General features: G+C 49.9%; 1 protein-coding gene across 1 annotated transcript in view; it reads right to left on the bottom strand.

Annotated features, from left to right (window-relative positions):
• ADAMTSL4 (ADAMTS like 4) overlaps nt 1–27902 on the bottom strand; it is a 130339-nt gene that overhangs the window by 18295 nt on the left and 84142 nt on the right. Inside the window, exons 8-13 of the mRNA XM_063145710.1 lie at nt 16050–16831; nt 12637–13843; nt 10692–10794; nt 5438–5574; nt 5073–5277; nt 1048–1220 (exon numbers count right to left, since the gene is read on the bottom strand). Of these exons, the coding sequence (XP_063001780.1) occupies nt 1048–1220; nt 5073–5277; nt 5438–5574; nt 10692–10794; nt 12637–13843; nt 16050–16831 (2607 nt within the window). The remainder of the gene's footprint in view (nt 1–1047; nt 1221–5072; nt 5278–5437; nt 5575–10691; nt 10795–12636; nt 13844–16049; nt 16832–27902) is intronic.

The following is a 27902-nucleotide window of genomic DNA, read 5'->3' as shown; positions in this document are numbered from 1 at the left end:
TCAGATTGTTCCCTGCCTTGCAAATTCAAGGAAACACGGCTAACGTGAGGGTGACACACAGAACAGCCATGCTTGAGGGCATCCATTTTTTCTTCATGACAGCTTGGAGTTCACAGCACAGTACAATGGCACAGCGGTCAACATTACAACCTGGAATCATCTTTGGGCCAGGTGAACTGTCATGACTTTCCTCCTCAAAGCATCCAGGGAATTCTATTTTGATGGAAATGCGGACAATCATTCTCTCAGAACTACAGCCCCCAGGGTTCCCCGGGAAAGGGGAACGACCCGCATAAATAAATAAATAAATAAATAAATTACTAAATAAATAAATCAGTTATCTAGGGAGGTTGTGGGCTCTCCCACACTAGAGGCATTCAAGAGGCAGCTGGACAACCACCTGTCAGGGATGCTTGAGGGTGGATTCCTGCATTGAGCAGGGGGTTGGACTAGATGGCCTTTTAGGCCCCTTCCAACTCTGCTATTCTATGATATGCTGAGTATGTAACTGCCCCCAGAATGGCTGTTTTAAATGGATATTGTTGTTTTTATGCTTCTGATGCTTTAAAAATGTTGTAGATTTGTTTTTAAGCTTCACTGGTTTTAACTTTTGTAAACCGCCCAGAGAGCTTCGGCTATGGGGCAGTACATAAATGCAATAAATAAATAAATAAAACCTTTAGAGTCTATCAAGCTACACCCTAACTCAAAAAGGAAAGGAAAGGGAATCTGTTTAAACAACGGACGTCTGCATACATTTGCGTATCTGGAACGATGCATCCTGGAGTTACCGAGATGAGCGGAGCAGACCATCGTGTCAAACTAATGGAAACTGAGCTCACTCTCCCTGTAAGGCCCTTCTGTAGGTTTCGTGAACCATCGCCAACACATTTCGCCGCCTTAGGGGCTAGAAACTTGATTTTTGAACATAATAATTAAAGCTGAGTTTTTTTTAAAAAAAAATTAATCAGGATGTAGAATTCCACAACCCGCCCGGAAGCCTCCAAAGGGCACACGCCTCAACCTCCCCTCTCACTGCGTACTCACATACACATCTATAGTTTCCGTGGTGGGGCCTTCAGCGGTCAGCGATTCGCCCTCCTGCCTGTCGCTTCCCGGGCGGGTGTATACGAAGACAGTGCCGGCTGCTTCGTAGCGCCCCGGAGGATTCACTGCCCAATTCCCGTTGATGATCGATTTGCCGTTGTGGCTACGAAGGGCTGACATGGGTGGGGGAGAGAGAGAAAAACACGGAGCCACGGTTGGTTCAAAGTCGGGGCTCCAGTCCCGAATCGCCTCCCGTGCCCCCCCTTTCAACCGGCCATCCCCCTAAGCAAAGCGAATGTAGGCCGAAAGAGAGCGAACCCCTGAAGTGTAGAAAGGGGGAGATAATTTGCTTAGTTTGCAGTTTAATGTGACTTTTTGACACGCAAAAGGAAACACCGTGATGGTTCAGCGTTCGTGCTTCTCCGAATCTGGCGACTGAGTTCTCCAGTCAGAAAACGCAGGTCGGGGAGATGGCGTTAAAAGGCAATTATTTGGGTAATTGCTTGCACACACAAATTAAAGTGTTTATTAGGCAGAAATGCACCCAGGAGGGAGAAACGTGCACACAAAAATGAATTCGTGCGCAATTTCACCCAAAGCGACTCAACATTCGAGACAAGCCAAATTGAAGACTGGAGAAATGAGAAAGGCAGAGAAAGCGAAATGGACACATTGGTAGCCCTCCAGATGGGGTTGGATTACACCTCCCATCATCTCTCACCAGTGCCTATGCCAGCCGGGGCTGATGGGAGGGCCACACTTCCGCCCATTAAAGCCTCTGCCCTGGAACGAACCTCAAAGGAACAAAAGGGTGCCTCTGAGCGCATACAGAGTGCATTTGTGTCGCCACAGAGTCAAAAGACTAATCTCTTCCGGCAGGCCTACCCAGGTGGATTTTAAACCTGAGAGTTTTAAGATGCTGTGATAGTTATTTTAATATTGTACCAGTTTTACGTGCTCTTTTAACCAGTTTTATGTATTGCAGTGGTTCCCAATTGGTGGTCCGCGGACACGCACACACCCCAGGGAGTTCGTGGCACCATTCACCTATTCGCTCTGCAAGGCCTGCGTTTTAATAAAAGAAAATACGCCATCTCCCGCGCTCTGTTTGCTTCGACGGTGACATCACGAACGAAAGCACCTGCGTGATTTAGCGACTAGCTTCAGAGATGACTTCCCTGCACCTAATCCTGAAAACTCATGGAGAAGGAATCCCTTTGAATGTGGTGATGTACAACTAACAACTCTATTTGCGGAAGAGCGAGATGCACTCGTTGACGTGACTTGTGATGGTTCATTGAAATCATTTTTCAAAGAATATAGACTGGACCAATTCTGGGTGAAGGTTTTTCCTGATTATAAGAAGTTCGGTGAGAAAGCTTTGAAACATCTAGTTCCCTTTCGTTCCACATATCTTTGCGAACAAACATTTTCGACATTTTGCTATATGAAGAACAAGCTTAGAAATCGGCTCGATGTCGATCCAGATTTGAGATTAAAAGTAGGAAATATTGAACCGGATGTGGAAGGGATTGTCCGGGACAAAAAGAGGCACGATTTCTCCCATCACATTTAGGTTTAGGAGCTGCTCGACAGGTCATAATTGGTTCAATTGTAAACTAGACGTTAGTAAAATTAAATTCGTCTTTATATTCCTAACGAAATCATTGTCATTTTTGCGTGGTAATATCACCAATGTTATGGTCTGTTTTTTAGTATATCTAAAATCCTTTGCTTATTAGGGGCTACCCCTTATTTTCTCCAAAAAATTGCTTCGCACAGGTAACTACCATAGAGATAACAAAGTTTTCAAAAGTAGGGGGTCCATGGCTTGGCATTTGAAAAACAAGGGGTCCGCAGTACTTCGCTAATTGGGAACCACTGATGTATTGTATTGTGGTATTTAATGTGCTTCTCCCTCTGGATCGAGGCGGAGAACCACATTAAATATCACAATACAATACATAAAACTGGTTAAAGATGATGCCTGGTTGCTCTGGGACCAGGAGAAGGCGCTTCCAGCGTGGATTCTCGGGGAATCAAAGGGTGTACGTGGCAGTCCGTGTGGGCTTTTACAATTGGCCAGCATTAGGATGCGGCCTCCGGATTGGCCAGGCCCCGGATTAAATAGCAGCAGCAACCCTAGAGATTTCATTTGCTCAATGGAAAAGCAGCTTCTGACTGCTGCATTTTAGCTCCAGACAAATAAAAGAGACACAAATCTTCTGAGATTAATCTGCCTCTACAATGCTGAAAGAATCTCTGGAATTCATGACAATGCAGATAGATACTCCAGATATTATTATCATCATCATGTCTTTTCTCACTCATGGCCGCTTTTCTAGATGGACGTGATGGCCTTTGCCAGGTCATGTTGTCCTTTACTGATTCAGAAACTTCCTAACTACTGAGCATGTTTTAAGTATGTCTTGCTTTCTGGTGTGGACGTATCTTGGTAGGCCCAGTTTCTGAAGATTTTCTGTATAGTTTTTGATGTGATGGCAGTGACTGATGTGGCTAACAGAATAACTGTGACATTTTCCTGTTGCCATAGTTCTTTAACTTCCATGGCCAGTGGTGTATAATTTTCGCTCTCTTTTCCTCTTCCTTTCCTACAACATTTTTGTCATTAGACATTGCTATGTCGATGAGGTCTGGTTTTTCTTTTTTTGTCTATAACTGTTATGTCTGGTCAGTTGCAAAGTATTGTCTTGCCCTATGAATTGTTCTGTCCCGGCATATTTTATGATCTGCATTTCCCAAGGTTGTTTCGGGTGAGTATGTATAGTACAGTGCAGGTTGTTTGATGAGATTGAATTTGATGGGCAGTTGTTGGTGAATTATTTTTGCAGCTGTACTGTGTCTGTCCATATAATGCATCATGGATTATATGCACGGTACTGGTACTAACATGCTGGTACTAACATTCAAAGCCCTAAACGGTTTGGGGCCAGGTTATTTGAAGGAACGCCTCCTCCCTTATGCACCTGCCCGGACCTTAAGATCATCTACAAGGGTCCTTCTCTGTGAGCCCCTGCCAAAGGAAGTGAGGCAGGTGGCTACCAGGAGCAGGGCCTTCTCTGCTGTGGCACCACGGCTGTGGAACAAGCTCCACAGAGAGGTTCGCCTGGTGCCTACACTGTATTCCTCCCGTCGTCAGCTGAAGACCTTTTTATTTTCTCAGTATTTTAACACCTAACGTAACTCAAATTTAAACTTTGCTGTTTTAATTCTGTATTTTAATCTATATCAATCTCTGCAGTGTGGTTTTATCCTGGTTGTGCTTTTTATATTGTGTTTTGTATTTGTGTTTTCAGACTGTTGTTTGTTTTATTATGCTTTTCATGGTTTTAATTTTTGTGAACCGCCCAGAGAGCTTCGGCTGTTGGGCGATATAAAATGTAATAAATAAATAAATCATCATCATCGTCGTCGTGAGAGCTTCGGCTATTGGGCGGTATAGAAATGCAATAATTTATTTTATTATTGTTGTTGTTGTTGTTTGAGAGCTGTGGGGATGTCACAACGCCTGGAGTCTTTGCAGACAGCAAACTGTCTGGAGATAAAGGGTGGAAGTGACAGACCCCTTAATCTCCCTATTGTTAATTGTCTAAGAGCAGAGCGTCCTGTTGACTTCCAGCTTAATCCGGGGAACAAACAGGGTAAGAGAGCTAGTTTAGCAAACACCGGTAATGAGAAAAGTTAATTACCTTACTCAAACAGTGACAATTAATGATGACTCACCCAAGGAGGAGGGGGAAATTGAAGGAGTACAGAATGGTATATAAACTCTTGGTATGTTCTTAATAAACGTGTGCACACCCATCGTGTGCGTGAGTTTACTACAGAGAGCAGCGTCAGCCATTGCTTCCCTAAAGCAGGACTTGAACCTGAGACCTGATAGTCTTTTCACTAATGGTTTCAAATTGTTGTTGGAGCAAAAGGAGGGTGCCTTTACACACACACACACACACACACACACACACAGAGAGAGAGAGAGAGAGAGAGAGAGAGAGAGTCCATACCCAGGTAATTGGGGCTACGAGTCATCTCTTTGACCTGGATCCGAGTGGCCCCCGCCGGGATCTCCAAGATGCGGTGGTATCCAATCGGGACGTCTGTCTCGCTGTAGTTGCCCACCACCAGTTTGCAAGTGGTGTGGTCGCCCCCGCACACCCCGCAGCTGTCCAACGTGCGATTCGAACCCAGGATCCCGTCGCAGCCGGGGGTCTGGCGAGGCAGCGGACAAGAAGAACAATACATGGGAGATACTGGCACCCGTATCCGAGTGTCGCATATGATATCTCCGCCGTCTTGGGAGAGCTCATCCCCAAGTCTTCCCAAACGTCCAACCGCCCTCCAAGGAAACGAGAGGAAACGGGTGACTCACGAGGCAGTGGCCGGCCACACAGATGTCTGGGGAGCCCGCCTCGCACGGCGTGCCGTCTTGCACCTTCTCCGTGTGGCGCACGTAGAAGCGGTAGCCGATGGGGCGGCAGTTCAGTTCGCAGCGCTGGGAGCCGCGCACTGCAAGACAAAAACGGCAGGGAAGGTCAGGATCGCAAAGTCGCAGCTCGCTCGGTCGCCTGCGGCGAATCGAGAGCCTTTTCCAGGCGACCGGAGAAGCACTGGCAATTTAACAGAAAGTCTTCTGAGGCCATTCATGGGCCCAAAGTAAAATGAACAGGTAGATCCAGGAAGCCCTAAACTTTTGGGGTTAAAAAAACTTACCTGCAAGGCTCGGATTCAGCCCACCCCCAGCCTGCCTTTTCACAAAATATATTCGTTCCTTTCTCTCCTTCCCTTCTCTCCCCGCATGTCCTATTTTGTTTTCCTTTTGCCATGTCACTCTTTCACACGACGGACAAGCAACCTGTGGAACTGCCTGCCACAGGATGGAATAACAGCCAACATGGGTTTTGTTTAAAGATGTGAAGTCCTGGGGAGGGGATCCCATAAATATGGGGAGGGGTGCCAGAAAAACACCCACCTTTTCACCCAAATTTCCAAAAAATCTATCTATATGTTTCTTCTCTAATTTTTCTGCCCTGCCTCCTTTTATGGGGTTTTCCCGGGCCATCACATCTCTCGTTTCGTGTTTCATTTGTTGTTTTAGGATTCATTCGTGGACGATCTATCAACAGTCGGAAGGAAAGGATGTATGTGAAGATAAAAAAAAGATAAGAGCTGGAGATGGTAGGTATTAGGAGCTTAAACAGTAAGGACTAGCACCTTGAAATGCAGGCCACGTGATGACAGGGAACCAGCGTACAGAGTTTGGGCATATCTGCACTACAAAATTATATCCTGATGTAATTGTCATTATGACTTCCCCCTCACAAAGGATGGTCTGAAAGGGTGTGAAAATGGGGGGGGGGGGCATGAAGAGCTTGAAAGAGCAGGGACTAGAACCTTGAAACTGGTGCAAGTGATTGACAAGGAGCTGGTTTAAAGACATATAATGGCATGTCTGCTCTACAAATTGGCTTCACAGCAATTTAAACATCCTGCATTAACAACTCATAGAATCATAGAATCATAGAATAGCGGAGTTGGAAGGGGCCTACAAGGCCATCGAGTCCAACCCCTTGCTCAATGCAGGAATCTACCCTATAGCATTCCTGACAGATGGTTGTCCAGCTGCCTCTTGAAGGCCTCTAGTGTGGGAAGGCCCACCACCTCCTAGGTAACTGGTTCCATTGTCGTACTGCTCTAACAGTCAGGAAGTTTTTCCTGATGACCAGCTGGAATCTGGCTTCCTTTAACTTGAGCCCGTTATTCCGTGTCCTGCACTCTGGGAGGATCGAGAAGAGATCCTGGCCCTCCTCTGTGTGACAACCTTTCAAGTATTTGAAGAGTGCTCTCATGTCTCCCCTCAATCTTCTCTTCTCCAGGCTAAACATGCCCAGTTCTTTCAGTGTCTCCTCATAGGGCTTTGTTTCCAGACCCCTGATCATCCTGGTTGCCCTCCTCTGAACATGCTCCAGCTTGTCTGCGTCCTTCTTGAATTGTGGAGCCCAGAACTGGACGCAATACTCAAGATGAGGCCTAACCAGGGCCGAATAGAGAGGAACCAGGACCTCACGTGATTTGGAAGCTATATTTCTATTAATGCAACTCCTTTGGAAGCAGTCAAAATCTCTGTCCAAATTGTCTATAGGTGCCCATCGCAGACCCACAGCTCTCTGGGTTAGAAAACAGCAATCAAACCAACTGTACCCCTGCGGTAAAGGTGCCCCTATGGAGAAGGCCGACGGGCACAGCTTTAAAAACTGAGGACTAGAGCCTTGAAACAGGGCCGGATTCACAGGAAAGGCGAAAAGGCGGCTTCCTCTTCTACCCAGCTGAAACCGGTCTTCTGGGAGGCGAATAGCTGTTCGCGGCCAAGATCTTTGCACATTTTCCAGAGTTTGTTTTAAAAGGGCCTGCCAAGGACGGATGGGAAACGGAGGCCCAATTGAGCTGCCTCTTGGCCGTTCCCCGCCGCGGCACGCAGCGTCTCTGGCTTGGCCGCTCTTGCACGGCCGGCCGGGGCCGCTGACCCCTGCCCGGCAGACGCCGTGCTGAACGAGGCCGCCGAGCGAGAGACAAAGGGTCTTTTTGTGCGAACGGCTCCACCCCCCCCACCCCGGCCCATCGCGCTTAAAACCCCCATAAATATTGGCTCTAGATATAAACGAGGCAGGCAGGCGGCGGGGGGGGGGGGGGAGGCGCACGAGATCCCTCCGTCTGGGAAACTCTACACGCTCCTGTTTATTTAAGAATATTTTGGTTTGGGGAAAGCTGGCTCGTTTACCCGAGTTTTCCAAATTACAGGAACGGGTACAGTAGGAACTTCTCTCTCTCGTTGTGAAGGGGGAGAGGTTTGGGGGCCGACGCACCCCAGAAAGTCCTTGCTGTGGGCCGCAATTTTCAGGACGGTATGGCTGCAAGAAAGGCCAATGCTATTTTGGGCTGCATTAATAGAAGTATGGCTTCCAAATCGCGTGAGGTCCTGGTTCCTCTCTATTCGGCCTCATCTAGAGTATTGCGTCCAGTTCTGGGCACCACATTTCAAGGAGGACGCAGACAAGCTGGAGCGTGTTCAGAGGAGGGCAACCAGGATGATCAGGGGTCTGGAAACAAAGCCCTATGAGGAGAGACGGAAAGAACTGGGCAGGTTTAGCCTGGAGAAGAGAAGATGGAGGGGAGACATGAGAGCACTCTTCAAATACTTGAAAGGTTGTCACACAGAGGAGGGCCAGGATCTCTTCTCCATCCTCCCAGAGTGCAGGACATGGAATAACTGGCTCAAGTTAAAGGAAGCCAGATTCCAGCTGGACATCAGGAAAAACTTCCTGACTGTTAGAGCAGTACGACAATGGAATCAGTTACCTAGGGTGGTTGTGGGCTCTCCCACACTAGAGGCCTTCAAGAGGCAGCTGGACAACCACCTATCAGGGATGCTTTAGGGTGGATTCCTGCACTGAGCAGGGGGTTGGACTCGATGGCCTTGTAGGCCCCTTCCAACTCTGCTATTCTAGGATTCTATGATTCTATGATCCATTTGATAGGGCCGTCTTGGACGGCAAAGGCTACCCTTTGGGCTTCCAGTAGCCGAGAGAGAGGTTGACGGCCCCTCCACATCTTTGCCTGATCTAAAGGCAGTCATCTTTGCAACCCCCTGCAGCGAGGAGTCCCGCAGGTCGGCCCCGAGAACGTCGCTGTCCGGGACAAATTGGGCAAGCTCACTTCGAAGCCGGTGAGAAGGGACGAGTGAGGCCTCCACGCCGGGAGAAGGTCTTTTAAGGTGGTCCACCGGGCCTGGCTCCTGACCACGCCTGACCCATGGGCTGGCACTCTCTTGGCACTGCCGGGCTCTCGGCTCCCTGACCTTTCCAAAGCTGCTTATGGAAGTGCCAGTGTCAAGTTCACCATTAACCACCCACTGTTATAAACTCTTCATTAAAACACAGAGGCGGGGGCACTCATTATGCATCCCTTGAGATTACTAGAGAGCTCAGCTGCTGCTTTGGAATGTTGGGCGGGCGGGCGTGGGGGGGGGAGTGGAATCAGACCCCCGGCAGAAGCTTTGAGATTGTATTTCTACATTGCCTGAGGAGCCGGTGCTCTTTCTAACCGGCAGAGCCAAGGTCTGCGCACGGCGGGGCGGAGAGGCCGAGCGAGCTAATCACAGAGAAGGGCCTCCCCCCGAAATGCAAGGGGCCGTCCGGCAAAACTGACCGGCAGCAGGCAGGGTCTTGGACGAGCTTGCAGACACCGCGCAAACTCGTTCTGGGCACCACATTTCAAGGAGGATGCAGGCAAGCTGGAGGGGGTTCGGAGGAGGGCGACGAGGAAGATCAGGGGTCTGGAAACAAAGCCCTAGGAGGAGAGACTGAAAGAACAGGGCCTGTTTAGCCTGGAGAAGACTGAGGGGATACCGGATAGCACTCGTCAAGTCCTGGAAAGGTTGTCACACAGAGGAAGGCCAGGATCTCTTCTCCATCATCCCAGAGGGCAGGACACGGGCTAATGGGGTCATGTTACAGGAAGCCAGATTCCGGCTTGACATCAGGAAAAACTTCCTGACAGTTAGAGCAGTACGACAATGGAACCAGTAACGTAGGGAGGTTGTGGGCTCTCCCACACTAGAGGCCTTCAAGAGGCAGCTGGACAACCATCTGTCAGGGATGCTTTAAGGTAGATTCCTGCATTGAGCAGGGGGTTGGACTTGATGGCCTTAGAGGCCCCTTCCAACTCTACTATTCTTTAATTCAAGCACGGGCCACAGGATCCTGGGGAAAAACTTGGAGCAAGCATCTAGTCCTCAAGGTCGCAAAGGGAGCTTGGAAGGGTGTGACCAGGTGCGGTTGGGGAGGATCAGCTGTTGCGGCATTGCAGGGGTGGATGTGGCCAGTTTCGTGGTGGTGGGGGAGACCCATGATAGGATCAGGGGGTATACCGTCATTTCCCCACATCCCCCCACAATTCAGCCAGGGGTGGGGGGCATGACTGCAGCCAAACTCCTGCTCCCTCACCACATGACTTGTTGACTCACCATGTCCACTTGTCCTTGAGGACTAGGTGCTTGTTCGAAGCCTAAACAAGGAAATGGATTTTTTCAGTTCTCCCAAAACCCTGCCTGCCCCCGGCCCCGGCTTCATCGCAGAGACCCTTCCCTTGCGATGAGCTTTCTCCACGGCGTTCTCTCCTCCGCAGATGACGTCCGACCTCCGCCTCGCCGTCCTCCTCGGCATGCGGATCTGGACCCTGCCATTTCAGAGAGCCGAATCCTCAGGCAATCTGGAAACGCGACCCAGGGCCACCCCTGGCCGGGTCCGTACCCGATGAGCAAAATCAGAATGAATAACGCAAAATGGGAGAGACCATGTGAACCTGCCCCATTTCGTACAGATGGCAGAAGCCAGTGCTCACCCCCCCACACACAAATGCAGCCTTGTAAAGCCCAAGAAGTCGAGCATCCAACAGCCACAGAGTAGGCGCCCTGGAGGGTCAATACATAGCAATGATTGTCACCATAAGGAAACCTTCACCTGGGGGATTCCTCCTCCCTGTTGCAGCGCTTTGAAGATCAAAGGGACTCCTGGTAGGAGGGGTACGTTCGTCAACCGTAAATCCGAAGGCGCTGTCTGAACTCTTACCGTCTGTGAAGGGTTCCCACTGGTACAGGCGGCCCATGAACTCTTGGTTGTTATAGGCGGCACACTGGACAGCGCGAGGGTCGGGGCGATCAGGTGGGCATGGCTGTGGGAGAAGAAGAAAAAAAAGCCGGGGCGGGGTGCAGAGGGGAAAAGAAGGATTCCCAAATCATCCTCTCATCTAAGAAGGTGATCTTTTTATCCTGGCTCCGTAAAGCAGGGGTCAAAGACCTTTTAGTCAGAGGCCCGGTTTCCATTTTGGACAAGCTCCCTGGGGACGGAATCCCAAACAAAGGCCTACATTCCAAAACTATCAGTTTATTTTAGCTTAAAATACTTCTTGCGTGCAACTCATGCTCAGGAGAGGCATTTCGGCCTTTTAGAATGTGAGAGGGGGGGTTGTACAAAAGCTGGGAATCCCCCGAATTATCGGTGGTCACAGCGGGTCTGTCTGAGGAAAAGGTAACCAGAGAGATTTGACCCGGGGGCTTGAAGTGCAACACCCCTGTTCTGGCAGGCCGAAATACACAGCTGGGTTTGGGTCGCTGGCACACGAGGCCTGGCTTAGATTGTGCCATCTTTGCCAACCCGTTTCGAACCTGTTTGACCGTTTTGGCTCCCGAACTGGGATTCAGGAAACGTCATTCGGGACGAGTGTTCAGGTCAGAGAGAACCCCACAAGTCAGAACACTCACACAAAATCACTGGGCCTAAGGTTTAGCACAGAGGGTGCTCTCCGTTTTTTATTGTCACGTCAACCTGGTGTGGTAGGAAAGGGAGAGAGAGAGAGAGAGAGAGGAAGGGGCTGATCCCAGGTAACCAAAAAGATTTGAACCCAGCTCCGATCCACTACATCAAACCGGATCCATCGGGATTGGGAGGAAAGAACAATGAAACCGCTGCCAAGTGCATTTAAATTCATCATGTTGATCAGGTTACCCCAACCCCTGCACACTGGACTACAACGCCCATCGTGCCTAGCTAGCATATTGGTGATCAGAGTTGTGATTTCACACATCTCGAGGCCACCAGGTTGAGGAAGACCGGTGCAAATATATCAGAGGAACTCAGTCCAAGACAAACCACTTTCTAAGCTATCCATTGCAAAAACGTGGAAATGTCCCCTTTGTGCTAACAATAAAGGGCGTTTGGGAAAGCAGGAAGTTCAATCAAGGACATGCCTCATGTCCACTTCAAAGGGCCAGGAACAATATATGCCTTATACACAAAGACGCCGAAACCTCCGGGGGTCATATGAGGCTGGAGAGAAAGAAAGAGGAAGCTCCCCGCCCCCTTCAGTAAGCGAAAGATTTCAAAGAAAGGTCGCTTCTCTGGCTATACTCGGCTAAACAGATTTGGCAGGCTTTTATAGTGCTTCCAAAACCTGCTGGATCTGTTTGACCGCGGGGGGGGGGGGGGAGAGAGAGAGAAAAAGCATGGCAAACATGGGGAAACCATTTTCAGATGTCTTAAATCTGGCCGAAATTATCTCAAAAAGCCGCAAACGGAATCCAGGTCCCCTCCTCCCCCGTTCTAATCACTAAGGGTTTCTTACTATCTCAAAGCTGGGAATAAAGTAAACAGATGTGCAGGCGGACAGGATCACTGTCTATTTAATTCCCAAGTCCGCCTATCTGCACCCTCTTCTAAAGTGCTTTCCCCACTCCCCATATAAGGCAGCCCAATGGGCCAATCAGGAAAGGTTGGAACATGCCGAGTAAACGCCCTAAGGTTCTAGTCCCTAGGAATTCATCAGCGCAGTCCCCTCTGTTATTCCTCCATGTTTTTAATTCTCCTTTCATAAAAGACAAATAAAAGAAAGGGGAAACAAAAGGAGATCAGGACTGAGGTCTCCTCCTTCAGACCCCGCAAAAAAGGGTTTCTTCAATCACACCCACGCTCGACGGGAGTTTTACCAGTTCGGCGAAACCAGCCCCACTGCCCTTACCTCTTGCCGGCAGGCTTTGAACTGCCTGCTTTCTCCCTCGCAGTGGAAGGTCTCCGTGCCCGGGTAGTACAGGTTCCACTGTGACATCTCGCTTCCCGGGCGCACCCCGCTCTGTGACCCTTGCCCCCTGGGGTGGAACTGAACGGGGCGGCCCCGATGCAGCAGCCAAATGTCCGGCTCCGCTGGGCGAGGCGCCGTGGGCTGTTCCACGAAGAGGCTATGGGATGTCCGGCCGCCGTAGCTGCCGGTCCGGTACTCATTCTGCCTCTGGTTTCGGGATCGGGGTGGCCCGTGGGGGGGAGGGCGGTTAACGTGCCCCCCTCTGTCTGGCGGGGCCGCCCCGCTGCTCTCCAGGCGGTGAGAAGGCTCTGGGGTGGCCCGGTGGCTCTTTCCCGTCCCCGGGCCTTTCCGTTTAGGAGCAGAGCTGTGGTTCCTCAGCACCTGGTGAGTCAGGCGGAGTTCTGCGTGGGGGAGCGGACTGCCACCCGGGGAGGGCATCTGAGACGGGGGGAGACCCACGGTGGCGGGGGAACCCCCATCTTTGTCTGCCTCGTGCCTGGCCAGGATGGAGCTGCCCATCGACTTCTCAGAGCGGGGGTCCTCTTTGGACACTCCGCGGGCGCTGGGGGCAGGCAACCGTGGCTGGATTTCCGCAGGTGCCGTGGGACGGCCCGTCTCGTGAACGCTGCTGTGGGACTCCGGAGAGGTCGCCGCAGGGTGACCATGATGCACGGCTCCTCCGGAGGACCCACTCATCAGCTCTGTGGCTGTCCCAGGTTCCGTGGGGCGAGACGCGTCCCCTACGCCACCGCCTCCATTTGCGGTGTGCCTATTGCTCTCTGCGTGGCCGTGTCTTGAGTGGTTCTCCACCCCTTCGTCCACCTGCAGGGAGGGCGGAGCAGTGCCGTCGGTTAGCAGAACCTGCTTCGGGTGGTGAGGGGTCCCGGGGTCAACCCTGGAGGTCGGCAGCTCCTTCTCCGGGCCCGTGGCCTCCTCGTGGGAGCGAGTGTGGATGGCTTTGTGCTTCTGCTTCTTCGGAGGAGGAGGAGGTGGTGGAGGAGGAGGGGGCAGCTCACCGGCTCGGTCCCCGTGGTGCCTCTTAAAGCGGCCCGCAGACCCCTGGGCCACATCTTTGTGGAGGGGCAAAGCAAAGGGCACTTTCCCGTAGCCATACTTGCCGGGCTTGATAGATTCTCGAACCCGAGACCTGGAAGGCACAAGGTTTCACAAGGCGAGTTTTGGTGGGGATACAAGGAAGGGGTTGCTCCGATTTTAGCTCCCCTCCCTCCCTCCCTCTCTCCCCCCACTAGAAAAAAACCACACACTCTTTAGAACACAACCCAGCTCAAAACGGCTTGTTCATAGAATCATAGAATAGTAGAGTTGGAAGGGGCCTCTAAGGCCATCCAGTCCAACCCCCTGCTCAATGCAGGAATCCACCCTAAAGCATCCCTGACAGATGGTTGTCCAGCTGCCTCTTGAAGGCCTCTAGTGCGGGAGAGCCCACAACCTCCCTAGGTCACTGGTCGTCCTGCTCTAACAGTCAGGAAGTTTTTCCTGATGTCCAGCTGGAATCTGGCTTCCTGTCACTTGAGCCCATTATTCCGTGTCCTGCGCTCTGGGAGGATCGAGAAGAGATCCTGGCCCTCCTCTGTGTGACAACCTTTCAAGTATTTGAAGAGTGCTCTCATGTCTTCCCTCCATCTCCTCTTCTCCAGGCGAAACATGCCCAGTTTGCGAAGTCCCACGGGAACCGTCGTTTTATAAAAACGGCTCGAGATTTCAAACAGAGAGTTCTCACCGTCTTTCAGAACCGGATCATGGGAATCGTAGTCTGACACAACACATTTAAATGCATGCCATGTGGGGTGGCCAATTAGCTGCCAGGGCAATCATATCAATACTACCGGCTGAATGGGCAAAGGCCAGTGGGAAATACCTTTCTCCCCTCCATTATATTTAATTTCTATGCCGCCCCACAGCGAAAGTTCTCCGAGCGCTTTGCAACAGTTTGCCTGTAAAATATTTATATCAACCTCCCCTGACCGTGGTGTCCTCCAGACGTTTTGGACCACAACTCCCATCATCCCCGACTATTGGGCAGGCTGGCCGGGGATGATGGGAGGTTGTAGTTCAACCGTTTTGGAGAACCCCAGGTTGGGGAAGTCTAGTTTCCATAGGAAAGGAGGGACCCGTACCACGTGTGTTTTGACCCTGATCCTAAACCTTGACTACGTGATTTGGGAAGCTTGTGAAATCTAGATTATGGTCCGTTCCAATATCAACTGACCAGAACAGCACCTCCTGGACTGAATGCCTGGGTGGGAATTTAGTGATCCACCCGGTGTAGGAGCTGGTGTTGTGTAGCGGTTAAGAGACCAAGCTACAGACTCACAAGAGAGATTCTGCCATAAACTCACTTGGTTGCCTTAGGCAAGCCACTCACGCCCAGCCTCAGCTCCCCCATTTCATGCGGGTTTACAAGACTGAGTTAGTTCACAGGACTGCTGTGACAAGATAAGGCAAATTTCCCCAGGCTTTCAGATGTTTTGGACTCCAACCCCCATCAGTCCTAGGGGTGGTGGGAATTGCAATCCGACATCAATATTAGATTCTTTTGCCATTCCTGAACATTCGCACGCAACCCCCCGCTCAAAAATACGTATCAAAATGCATTTCAAAAATGCTAATTTTTGAGAGCCAATCCCGGCAGAAATGTGTGTTTTCAGAGACCCTGCATTTGGAAATCTGCAAATACATGAAATCTACTAAATATTACTTAACTATTCACGCAGATTTTTCTTTTCTGCATTTTTTTGTGAACCGCCCAGAGAGCTTCGGCTATTGGGTGGTATGAAAATGTAATAAATAAATAACTAAATTTCTAAATCACAGCTCAACGTGGAAACATGACAGAACGGGCAAATGACACCGTGACGTGGCCTGGAGATATTATTATTCATATAGGCCCGTTTCGTCTACCTGTGCCCCCCTCTCTGACTTCCAAATCCCACTCCACTGTGGTAGAATCATAGAATAATAGAATAGCAGAGTTGGAAGGGGCCTACAAGGCCATCCAGTCCAACCCCCTGCTCAAGGCAGGAATCCACCTAAAAGCATCCCTGACAGATGGTTGTCCAGCTGCCTCTTGAAGGCCTCTAGGGTGGGAGAGCCCACCACCTCCCGAGGTCATGGGCTCCTTTATCGTACTGCTCTAACAGTCAGGACATTTTTCCTGAGGTTTTGTCGTACTGCTCTAACAGTCAGGACGTTTTTCCTGAGGTTTTGTTGTACTGCTCTAACAGTCAGGACGTTTTCCTGATGTCCAGCTGGAATCTGGCTTCCTGTCACGTGAGCCCATTAGTCCACGTCCTGTACTCTGGAATGATCAAGAAAAGATCCCAAATTCTTACCTCCGGGCTGCCTGGGCCTCAGGCGTCGGGGCTGCAGCCCAGGTGTATCGGCTGCCGTCCGCTTGGCTGCCATCCGCTTGGCTGCCGTGACGGGGCCTGTCGGGGCTGAGTCCCGCCTCGTAGCTGTCTCGCCTCAGGGGCTTGAACAAGGGGATGGAGTCACGGGCAGGAGGCCGCCCCGTCCCGCCCCGCCTGGTAGGCGCAGCGTTTGCGCCGTGCGGTGGTCTTTGAGACGAAGCGTGGCTGGGGTATCGCTCCCGACCCAGCTGGCTTCCCTGAGGCCTTGGCGGTCGGGCAGCCTCACGGGACGGGGAAGAGTCCCTCCGAGGGTTGGGGTGGGGGGCGACCCCGGCATCCCGGGACTGAGCCAGGGGTGACTCTTCAGGCGGGAAGGCCTCGTGGCGGGTGTAGCGGTTCTGCGGGCTGTAAGGGGCGTGAGGTGGCCGGGGCAGGCTGTGCAGAGGGAGCACGGAGCTGCCGCCGTGGAAGGACAGGGCCGGCCTGGCGTTCCTCTCAGGATGGAGCGGGTAGGCCGGCCGGGCCGGATACGGGCTGGCGGCCCTCTCCTCTTGCTGCGGATGGATCGGTTGCGGGCCCAACTCGGTCCTCCCCGCCCAGGGAACCCGTTGATACAGAGACTGGCACACGCGGCTCCGCTCCAAGACGCCGAGGCCGCAGGGCTGAGAGCAATCCGACCACGAACCCCAGGGGCTCCAGACCCCCGGCACACGACCCCCGGTGCCGTCGTCTTCGGAGGCCTGCCGAGGTATCCTTTGGGGGACCTGCGAGGGAACAGAGAGCGGTCAACACGAGACGCGCAGCGTCAGCTCTGAAATCAACGGCCCGCCTGCCGCCCTATGTCCCCCATTTTCAACTCCGGCACCCCTTCAGCCTGGCACCATTCAAAGAATCATAGAATAGGAGCGTTGGAAGGGACCTATAAGGCCATCACGTCCCAACCCTTCAAAACATTGTCCCAAACTTTCTTTTAGCACTGGATCTCGGGGGTTACCCAACGAACCTGATGGACGGTGGATCTAGGACGGACAGAAGCCCTGGTTAACCTATGGAACTCACAGCCACAAGATGTGGTGACAGCCACTAACCTAGATGGCTTTAAGTAGGAGATTAAGACAAAATCACAGAGTTGAGATCTTTTAGCAGGGTCTGAGCTTCCAAGATTGTTTTCGGAGGCTGGGGGGAGCCATGATAGAGGTGTAGAGAATGTGGAGAGAGACACATTTTTCTCCTTCTCCCATAATATTAGCACCCAACGGGGTCATCCCATGAAGCTGATCTGTGGGAGATTCAGGACAGATAAAAGGAAGGACTTCTTCATACAGCGCACAGTGAAACTATGGAACTCACTACCACAAGATGTAGTGATGGCCACCGATTTGGATGGCTTTAAAGGGGGGTTGGATAAATTCCTGGAGGAGAAGGCTATCCGTGGCTACTAGCCCTGATGGGTATGTGTGCCACCTCCAGTATCAGAGGCAGTAAGCCTGTGTGCACCACTTGCTGGGGAACATGGGTGGGAGGGTGCTGTTGCACCATGTCCTGCTTTGTGGGTCCCTGGTCGACAGCTCGTCGGCTACTATGGGAACAGAGTGCTGGACTAGACGGACTCTTGGTCTGAGGGCACGTCTTACGTTCTTATCAGCCTTGAAAGTTAGGAATGGAACCTCCATGCTTAGTGGCACTCTACCACAGAGGGCCATTTGCTGGAGAGCAACAATAGGATGGCGGGAGGCTGCTGTTGTCTTCAGGCTCTGCTCGTGGCTTTCGTGGCAGGCATCTGGTACAAAGGAAAGAAAAGGCTGGCGTGGAAACACACCCAGGAGTGTTGATAGAGGAGAAATAGGAGCCTGCTCAGCTCCCGTTCCTCAGCCGCAGCAGCTACGTTTGGTCAGGGCCTTCTTTCTCCACTCTTCCGAACAAAAACACACGTAAATAAAAGTCTTGCCTTTCTGGAGAAGCGGCGAAGAGTTCCTGTCCCCATTCCGGACGGTGTGCCCGTTTCCCAGAATTCTCCCCTGCGCAGTTGCCCTGAGTGTCAGGAGATGCTTCCCAGCTGGTGAGCCCATGCAGACAGCCGTTTCCTTCCTCGCCGGGCGGTGACGTCGGAAGCCGGTCAAGGAGAAGAGGTCCAGAAGGGGCACATTTTTCAGCCAAAAAAGGGCATTTTTTAATAAAACGAAGGCGGTTCTGCTCAGCAGTCCTGTTCCTTGGCATTTTCAGGGAGGCAGCGGCGGGTGAGATAGTACCGACTCAGACAGTAACGGAGGCACTGATTATCTGTCCGGCAAAAAGGGGACCCAGTTCCCTTCCGCTCTCTGTAAAGAAGCTAAAAAGGACTGCAGAGAGAGAGAGACGAGGAATTTTGGAAGGATCACGAGGAGGTGAGTTTAGGGCACCTTTTGGCCCAGGGAAGCCCCGCCTCTAGAACTGGAGACTCGGCCTTCTCAAGTGAAAGGCCTGCCTCCCAAAGAAAGGAAAACAGCTTCATCTACAGAAATGCGTTTAGCTCTTCTCTGCTCCCTTGATACACATACAGAGACACGCAGGCACACTCCTCAATCGCAAGCCCACACGCAACACGCCAACTCTCCTCCCAAAATCATTCCCGTGCCGTTCAGAAATAGAGCCCCTGTAGTCGGTGGATTTAGGACGGACAGAAGCTCTGGTTAACCTATGGGACTCACAGCCACAAGATGTGGTGACAGCCACTACAGCCCGTCCTACAGCCCAGGAACCAGTAGGCTCCGGGTTCAAGAGCTACCTCTGCCGTGAACTCACCAGCGTGCTATGGGTACAAAGAACAGAGAAATCTGGCTTCTACTACGTCCAGCTATTTAGCAATCATGGTCATCACCCAAAACCGTGTACCTGCACCCTCTAGGTGTGTGTTAGACTACAAATCCCATTATCCCCCAACCGGTACGGCTGTTGCAGTCTGACACATCTGGAAGCTACCAAGTAGGGGGGAAACTACAACTCCCAACATCCTCATCCAGCACTGCCCACAGTAGGGAGCATGGGAGTTGTAGTCTAAACGATCCCAAGGACCCCAGGTTTGTGGAAGCCTGGTGATAAGTATTCCTGCCACAATGAGGAAATGCTTTTTTGACCTTCGGGTGGAACCATCTCCCCCTTCAAATCCCACATGGCACTGCAATTAGAAGTGTTCGGTATTTTATTAGCGATACAACACCCAGCCCTCTGCCCTCGGGGGACTCCAGCTAGAATTACAAAATTATCCGCCTAGAAAATCAAATGCAGCTGCTTGGTGCCCCGAGGTCAAAAATTATGTTGGTCTTGGGTCAGTTCCGAGCGAACATGTGTCTCTGACCCTCTAGGAGAACTGAACGAGGACGCTTCTTTTCACACCATCTGGCGGCTGACCGAAAAGAAGGATTTTATTATTATTATTATTTTAAACACTTCCCACCCTCCTCTGCTCAAGTATTCAGCCCAAGAAATATGGATACAGTGGTAAACGTTTCCGAGGAATCAGCTACAGACAATAAACTTTGCCCATTTAGTAAATAAGCAGAAGCGGAGGGTGGGGGACAGACGCTCCAAAATTTTGCATTGGGCACAAAATTTGGGATCCTGGGCATTCCTGTTTTCATGGTTTAAATTCTTTTTTTTTAAAAAAAAGAAACAAGTTGCTAAACCCTATGACTGCAAAAAGAGATTGGAAATAGGAAATGTCCCTCTTCCCTCCTCTTTCCTTTTTCCTTCTGTGTTGTGTCCTTTTAGACTGTAAGCTTCCGGGCAGGGACTCTCTGGTTTTACTGACTTTATATAAAGCTACCCCAGGAGCCTTTAGTTTTGGCTGAAGAAAGGCTACAAAAATGCTTGGCAGAACCCCAGATCTACACCAAAAAGGATATAACACTTTGAAAACAGTTTGACAACGGGATATATAGAATGTGTCCTGGGCCTGAGCAGTCAATACCATTATAAACCAGTATTGTAGATCCTGCCCCAGAGGGATTTTCAGTGGTAAGGGTTAATAAAGCTTTAGTACAGCATTGGGTCTACCCACACATTGAAGCACTACAAGTCCCATAATCCCCATCATCTAGGGACTTAAAGTCAGAAAAGGCTGGTTTAGGCGCCTTCTTTCGCTCTCTCTCCTTCCTCATAGGAAAGGCTATTCGAATTTGGGCAAACTTATAAACCATCGTCAGCATTTAGCTTTTCAATGCAAGGTTTTGATTTCCTCTGAAAATGCAGAGTCCACGCAACTTGGCTATGGTGCATGTGCACCTATATGCGTGTGTGTTGTGAGTGTGAACTGAGACAGGTTGCAGGAATTGGGCACCGTGCCACATCAGGAGCAAATGGCAAACCAGAAAGCAGAACCAGAGAACTAGAACCCAGAATTTATTCTAATATGCAGCTGGACACATTTTGTGCATCTCGGGGGGAAATGGTACAGTTGAAACTACGCCGTTGCGCAGTTGGGAATATGGCCCTTAATAAGGATCCTGGTTCCCAAATTTGCATGCCCCACCCCCTTCCTTGTGTGCCCCGATTGGCCGCCTCCGTTCCTTTCCTACTCCCTGCTGGTGGAGACAGCCCAACTGCGCAGTTGCGCCCAGAGCCCGCCAGCGAGGTGATGTTTGCCCTGTCCTGGACAGAGTCGCACTCTCCCTAAAGGATCGGGTCCGTAGTTTGGGGGGGCTCTTGGATCCAGAACTGTCACTTGAGGCACAGGTGAACTCAGTGGCAAAGAGCACCTTTTATCAGCTTAGGCTGATATACCAACTACGCCCTTATCTGGACAGAGGTAGACTAGCTACAGTGATCCATGCTCTGATAACCTCTCGTTTGGATTACTGCAATGCGTTATACGTGGGGCTGCCTTTGAAAACGGTCCGGAAACTTCAGCTGGTACAAAACAGGGCAGCACGGTTACTAACAGGAACTGGCCGGCGAGACCACATTACGCCAGTCCTTTTCCAGCTTCACTGGCTGCCAGTCCAGGTCCGGGCCCGATTCAAAGTGCTGGTATTAACATTCAAAAGCCCTAAACGGTTTGGGGCCAGGTTATTTGAAGCAACGCCTCTTCCCGTATGTACCTGCCCAGACCTTAAGATCATCCACAGGGGCCCTTCTCCGTGAGCCCCTGCCAAAGGAAGTGAGGCAGGTGGATACTAGGAGGAGGGCCTTCTCTGCTGTGGCACCCTGGCTGTGGAACGAGCTCCCCAGAGAGGTCCGCCTGGCGCCTACACTGTACTCCTTTCATCACCAGCTGAAGACCTTTTCATTCTCTCAGTATTTTAACACTTAATTTTAACTTAAATTGAAATTTTACTGTTCTAACTCTGTATTTTAATCTTATATCAATTTCTGCTGCGTGGTTTTATCCTGGTTGTGCTTTTTATACTGTATTTTGTATTTGTGCTTTTAGACTATTGGTTGTTTAATTATGGTTTTCATTTCTGTGAACCGCCCAGAGAGCTTCGGCTATTGGGCGGTATAAAAATGTAATAAATAAATAAATAAATAAATAAATAAATAAAATTCACGCCACACTGATTGGACGAACAAGGTTGTCCGACATCTCACCGGTGGAGGGCCCGCTCTGCCTCTTTGGCGCGGAGAAAATGTATGGCTATTACAGCTTGAGCTTTGAACTTTTTCACACTTTCAGGATTTTCTGCACTGCTCAGCCTTCAGTTTAAAACAAAAATGAGCAAAATCGGCCCGGTAGATCTCGAGTAATAAGACTTACGGTACCATTAAGTTATGGAACTCACTGCCACAGGATATGGCCTTCCTTCTCTCTGGCCTTCCTTCTTCTCACATCAGTCCGTTGGTTTCTGTTCACCCCTCTGCCGCAAAGATCATCTTCTTGGCTCGCCGCTCTGACCATGTTACTCCGCTTCTGAAATCTCTTCATTGGCTTCCAATTCACTTCAGAATCCAATATAAACTTCTCCTGTCGACCTTCAAAGCTTTTCACGGTCTAGCTCCTTCCTATCTCTCCTCTCTCATCTCACACTATTGCCCCGCTCGTGCTCTTCGCTCCTCTGATGCCACGTTTCTCGCCTGCCCAAGGGCCTCTACTTCCCTTGCTCAGCTTCGTCCATTTTCGTCTGCTGCCCCTTACGCCTGGAACGCTCTTCCAGAACATTTGAGAACTACAAGTTCAATCGCAGCTTTTAAAGCTCAACTAAAAACTTTTCTTTTTCCTAAAGCTTTTAAAACTTGATGTTGTGCGGACTTTATACTGTTAGTTTTACCCTACCCTGTGCCTGCTTACCCTACCCTGTGCCTGTTGGCATTCTCTTCCCCTCCTTATTGTTTTACTATGATTTTATTAGATTGTAAGCCTATGCGGCAGGGCCTTGCTATTTACTGTTTTACTCTGTACAGCACCATGTACACTGATGGTGCTATATAAATAAATAAATAAATAAATAAATAATAATAATAATAATAGTGATGGCCACCAATCTGGATGGCTTTAAAAGGGGGTTGGATAAGTTCCTGGAGGAGAAGGCTATCCATGGCTACTAGCCCTGATGGTTATGTGCTACCTCCAGTATTTGAGGCAATAAGCCTGTGTGCACCAGTTGCTGGGGAACATGGGTGGGAGGGTGCTGTTACACCATCTCCTGCTTTGTTGGTCCCTGGTCAACAGCTGCCTGGCCACTGTGTGAACAGAGTACTGGAGTAGATGGACCCTTGGTCTGATCCACCATGGCTCTTCTGATGTTCTTATTCTTACGGCATAGAGCTTTGGGAACGACTGCTTGACTAGTAAAAATCATTGATTAACTCATGGACATATCAGCAGTGTAAGTGTATCTACAACAGCGGCACACAAGCGCAAAGAAAACTGCAAAATTCTACCATAATTCCTGTCTCTCTCTTAATTTCTCTCATCATTCTCATTTACTCTTCCCTCTTCCATATTTTTTAATGTTTCCATTAGAAAGAAATGGAAAAATTCGGGATGGGATACCGCACTGGCTTTTTGTGCAATTGAATAAAATGCTGAGAATAAACCTTGCGTTCGCCGGATGAACATGCAATGCGTCTTCTCTGAGACACAGCTGAGCCATGTATCTCCGGGGAGCTCCACCAGGAGGGCGTGAAGGCAACCGCCCCTCAGCAACTGGTCTACTGCCTCCGACGGAGGACGTCCATCGAGCCTCATCATGTTATTTTCACCAGCACATTTTTTTTTTCTGAGCTGCATAAAGGACTGCCTGAAGCTCAAGGTTCTGTAAGCGGTATGATGTGATCGTGCAGGATTTATTATATTTGGAGTTTGGGGAGAGAACGTTCTTAGACATAGCCTTTTCCGAGTGGTGGAAATACGAGCGAGAATCGGGACGATAAGATATAGAGAACACCCTTTCAACCAGAAACAAAATTCCTTGGATTTTGTAAAGGTACAGTTAATCCAAAGGATGAAGACTTGGTTGGGAACGCAACGATCCTTGCCAAAGCTATGCCAAAATACATTACCCTCTGGCTCGCACGAAGTACGGGACATAAGAGGAATTCCGTGATTATGGACATATACTCAAAATGGGACAGAAAATGTCGGAACACATCTGGAGAACCTCTGGATTCTCCCTTGCCGTAAAAAAAGGGGGAAAAGATGACTTTCCATAAAGATAGCCAGATTTATTTGCGGTGAAATGTATGATAGAAAATGGCTCAGTACAGACACCACATTTTCAACGCAGTATGAAAACTCCACACAACGGTTGAATTCCTAAGGGACACTCCCCACACAACGTGTTCTGACTCCACCTTTGTGTGACTGTGGGCTACCGTGATAGCACTCTTCAAATATCTGAAAGGTTGTCACACAGAGGAGGGCAACCAGGATGATCAGGGGTCTGGAAACAAAGCCCTATGAGGAGAGACTGAAAGAACTGGGCATGTTTAGCCTGGAGAAGAGAAGATTGAGGGGAGACACGATAGCACACTTCAAATACTTAAAAGGTTGTCACACAGAGGAGGGCCAGGATCTCTTCTCAATCCTCCCAGAGTGCAGGACACGGAATAACGGGCTCAAGTTAAAGGAAGCCAGATTCCAGCTGGACATCAGGAAAAACTTCTTGACTGTTAGAGCAGTACGACAATAGAACCCGTTACCTAGGGTGGTTGTGGGCTCTCCCAGACTAGAGGCCTTCAAGAGGCAGCTGGACAACCATCTGTCAGGGATGCTTTAGGGTGGATTCCTGCATTGAGCAAGGGGTTGGACTAGATGGCCTTGTAGGCCCCTTCCGCTATTCTATGATTCTATGATTGACAGTTCCTCTGCCCTCTCTCCTCCCCCGGTCCTCCCGATGGTATCCCATCAGCCATTGCTGCAAAAAAAACCTAATCTTGATGGCTCTCCTAGAATGGCACTCTCTCCTTTCGCCGCTCTGTAGCCAGTGGGAAACGTCAACGCAACAGGAAACTCGACGGAGCCCGCCACACAACGGTTGTGCAGGAACTCTCCTCTGCACAGCGTGGATATTCTGCGTGGCGTGTTTTCCAAAAAAAACTCCACCTTGGGGTGGCATTTTCATGCCAGACAACACGTTCCGCAACGGTGGTGTAAAAACTCCACCGTGGAGTTTTAAGACCACCGTTGAGAAATGTACTGTCTGCCCTGAGCCAATGTTGGTTTGCTATTTGCACTTCTCCAAGCTCAAGGCACACCGGCTGTTTTTCATTTTGGAGGCGTCAACCCCGCAATAATCTACGGGTTTCAGCCGACCCGTCGCTGCGTTTCTTCCGAAGAAGCGACCGTGCACACAGCACAAGCAACCCGGGGGCCTGTTATAAAGTTTACAACGCTGATAAGAAAAAAGGAAACAGTGAACATAACCTCGCATTATAAACATAGCTTGCAAAGTTACTATACTGATGTCATCGCCAGCACTGCATTGAACTATAAACTGTGACTGAGGTTTCGATTTATGTACTTCATGCATTAGAAAATATTCATTATAAAAACGTGGAAATGTATTGTATTAGGAGTAATTTTCATGTACAGTTTTGTTCGGCAACCAGCAGTTTGCCTTTGATGACGGTGTCATTTCGCCGGGCGGGTGGCTGCATCCCTTATAACCACCATATCTGTGAATAAACAAGTTTAATTATCACTGTCCATCCTTGGCTGTATATCCTGTTGTTGTGTGCTTTGGGCACTCTGTATATATCAGATCATTCAACTACTGCCTTTTTTTTAACGTTTTTGCACAGCCCCATGAGGCATTTCCTAATCAGAAACACTCCTCCTCCTTCCTATGCACCAAGCCGCGTTCCTTCACAACTGAATGGTTTCAGATAGGTTTGGAATGCGCCCATTTCACAGACCGAGGGAATGAGGCGAAGGGGGGAAATGACGCTGAAGACGGGCTTCCTTTGAGACCGAATCAACAAGGCCTCGATCAGGCTAAACGTGCAAGCCAGGGTATCAACGCCGCTTGCATTTGCCAACCCCAAGAATAGCTGGAAGCTATTTTCCCATCACTGCACTAGTTTCCCCCATTGCATGGGGCGTGGTGGCCTTGTGCCTGTTTATTTTAGTTTGCTTCCACCGTTAATGTTTCCTGGCTGTCCTGCTCTGGCTTCCACCAGGGCAGGAAAAATAAACAAGCCAAAGGTAACAATAACCTTTTAAACAAAACGTGAAAAGAAAAAAATACATATCTTTTAATATCACAAAAGTCCACAGAACCACATGGCAAACATGTGCAGGCAAATAAGGTATTACTTTACTGCCGGGCAGGGGTGGAGGATGGAATAGCAAGCGTCCCATTTCAATAACCGCCCCCCTACAGCTGTTTCTTATGCCCATTTTACAGATGGGGAAAACTGAGGCGGTCTGCTGCAGGTTAATCTTCCTAGGATTGAAAGTAGCAGACTTGGAAATGTGAACAGAATTGGATGGCGGGGCTCCCCAGTATCAAGAGTCATTTTGGGAGGCTTGCCACATGCCAAATCAGCCCCAAGTTTCTAGTCCTCACTTTCAAAACCCTGCCACTCTCAATCCCTGCCTCCTATTAGTGTACTCATGTCCTTCTCTCCCACCCTAGCGGCCTTCAAGAGGCAGCTGGACAGCCACCTGTCAGGGATGCTTGAAGGTGGACTCCTGCATTGAGCAGGGGGTTGGACTTGATGGCCTTAGAGGCCCCTTCCAACTCTATGATTCTAGTGTGCCCTATGTGCATACCTTGCAAAGCTTTTAATAAACTATACACAAAGGAATCCAATCCACCACCGCCCCATCTGTGTATTTCTGAATGTGAGGGCAGGTAAACCTTCCGCCTCTTTACGGTAGGGACAACTGAATGAGTCGGTTACAGCGGATACAAAAATGGGTCCATTTTTACCTGCTCCTGATGACTGAAAGGCAGTAAGCCTAGGACAGTGAATCAAAGACACAGCTCTTGGAGCGCCTTAAATGAACGATTTATTCCACACTCATGATTGGCCACTCACAGAAGTTTGTGGGTCCTTTACATGATGCCGTCCACCTCCAGGACGTCCCCCACGCTTTCCCCCCCGGTAATCACTCTTTTTAAAAAAAAATCGGAGTCAACGCAGTATTTAAATTTTCACGGGATGTCCCCGGTGTGTAAAGCCAACACGGCACTATAATTCTGCCACTAGATGCCGCTGTTTCCTTGAATAGAACAGAATGCCAAGTGGGTAAGTTTTCAATTCACGTGGTCGCCAGTGGTAAACACGGAAAGACTCCAGAAGAAGAAACCCTGGTAAAGGTGTGGGTATTTTAATTCTGGGGCTCCCCCACAAACTTTTAATTAATTTCTTGTGACACAAAGTTAGGAAAGGGCTGCCCTCGGCACAGGATGAAGCAAACATCCGGACGTAAGAAGAGCCATGCCAGATCAGATGTTTCTAGCACCACATTGTTTCCACTTTGGCCAACCGGCCAACCACAAGAAGGACATGAGCACAATATCACCCTCCCGCCCATGTTCCCCAGCAACAGATGAACATGGGCTTACTGCCTCCGATATTGGAGGTAGAACAGAGCCCTCAGGACTAGTAGCCATTGACCGACTTTTCCTGCATAAATCTGTCTCATCCACTTTAGAAACCATCCAACTTGGCGGCCGTCACCACATCTTGTGGCAGCGAGTTCCATAGTTTAACAATGCACTGTGTGAAGATGTCCTTCCTTTTATCCGCCCTGAATCTCCCACCAATCAGCTTCATGGGGTGACTCCGTTGGGTTCTAGTATTTTGAGAGAGGGAGAAAAATGTCTCCCTGTCCACATTCTCCACACCAGGCAACATTTTGTCCACCTCTATCCTGTCTCCCCTCAGCCTCCTTTTCTCCAAGCTAAACAATCCCAGCTGTTGTAGCCTTCCCTCATAGCGGAGATGATCCAACCCCTGGATCATGTGAGTTGCCCTTTTCTGCACCTTTTCCAAACTGTTATTTAGGCGCTGTTGACCAGGGACCCACAAGCAGGACATGGTGCAACAGCATCCTCCCACCCATGTTCCCCAGCAACTGGTGCACACAGGCTTACTGCCTTGGATACTGAAGGTAGCACATAGTCATTAGGGCTAGTAGCTCCGGGAATTGATCCAACCCCCTTTTCAAGCCATCCAAATGGGTGGCCATCACCACATCTTGTGGCAGTGAGTTCCATAGTTTAACCATGCGCTGTGTGAAGAAGTCCTTCCTTGTATTTGTCCTGAATTTCCCACCTATCAGCTTCATGGGATGACCCCATGGGGTTCTAGTACTATGAGAGATGGAGATAAATGCCTCCCTCTCCACCTTCTCCACACCAGGCATTATTTTGCACACCTCTATCATGTCTCCCTTCAGCCTCCTCTTCT

Source organism: Elgaria multicarinata, chromosome 21 (assembly GCF_023053635.1).
Source record: "Elgaria multicarinata webbii isolate HBS135686 ecotype San Diego chromosome 21, rElgMul1.1.pri, whole genome shotgun sequence".
In the NCBI taxonomy this organism is placed as follows: Eukaryota; Metazoa; Chordata; class Lepidosauria; order Squamata; family Anguidae; genus Elgaria; species Elgaria multicarinata.
Note: the sequence above shows the minus strand (reverse complement) of the source record. Positions and strands in the feature narration are given on the sequence as shown.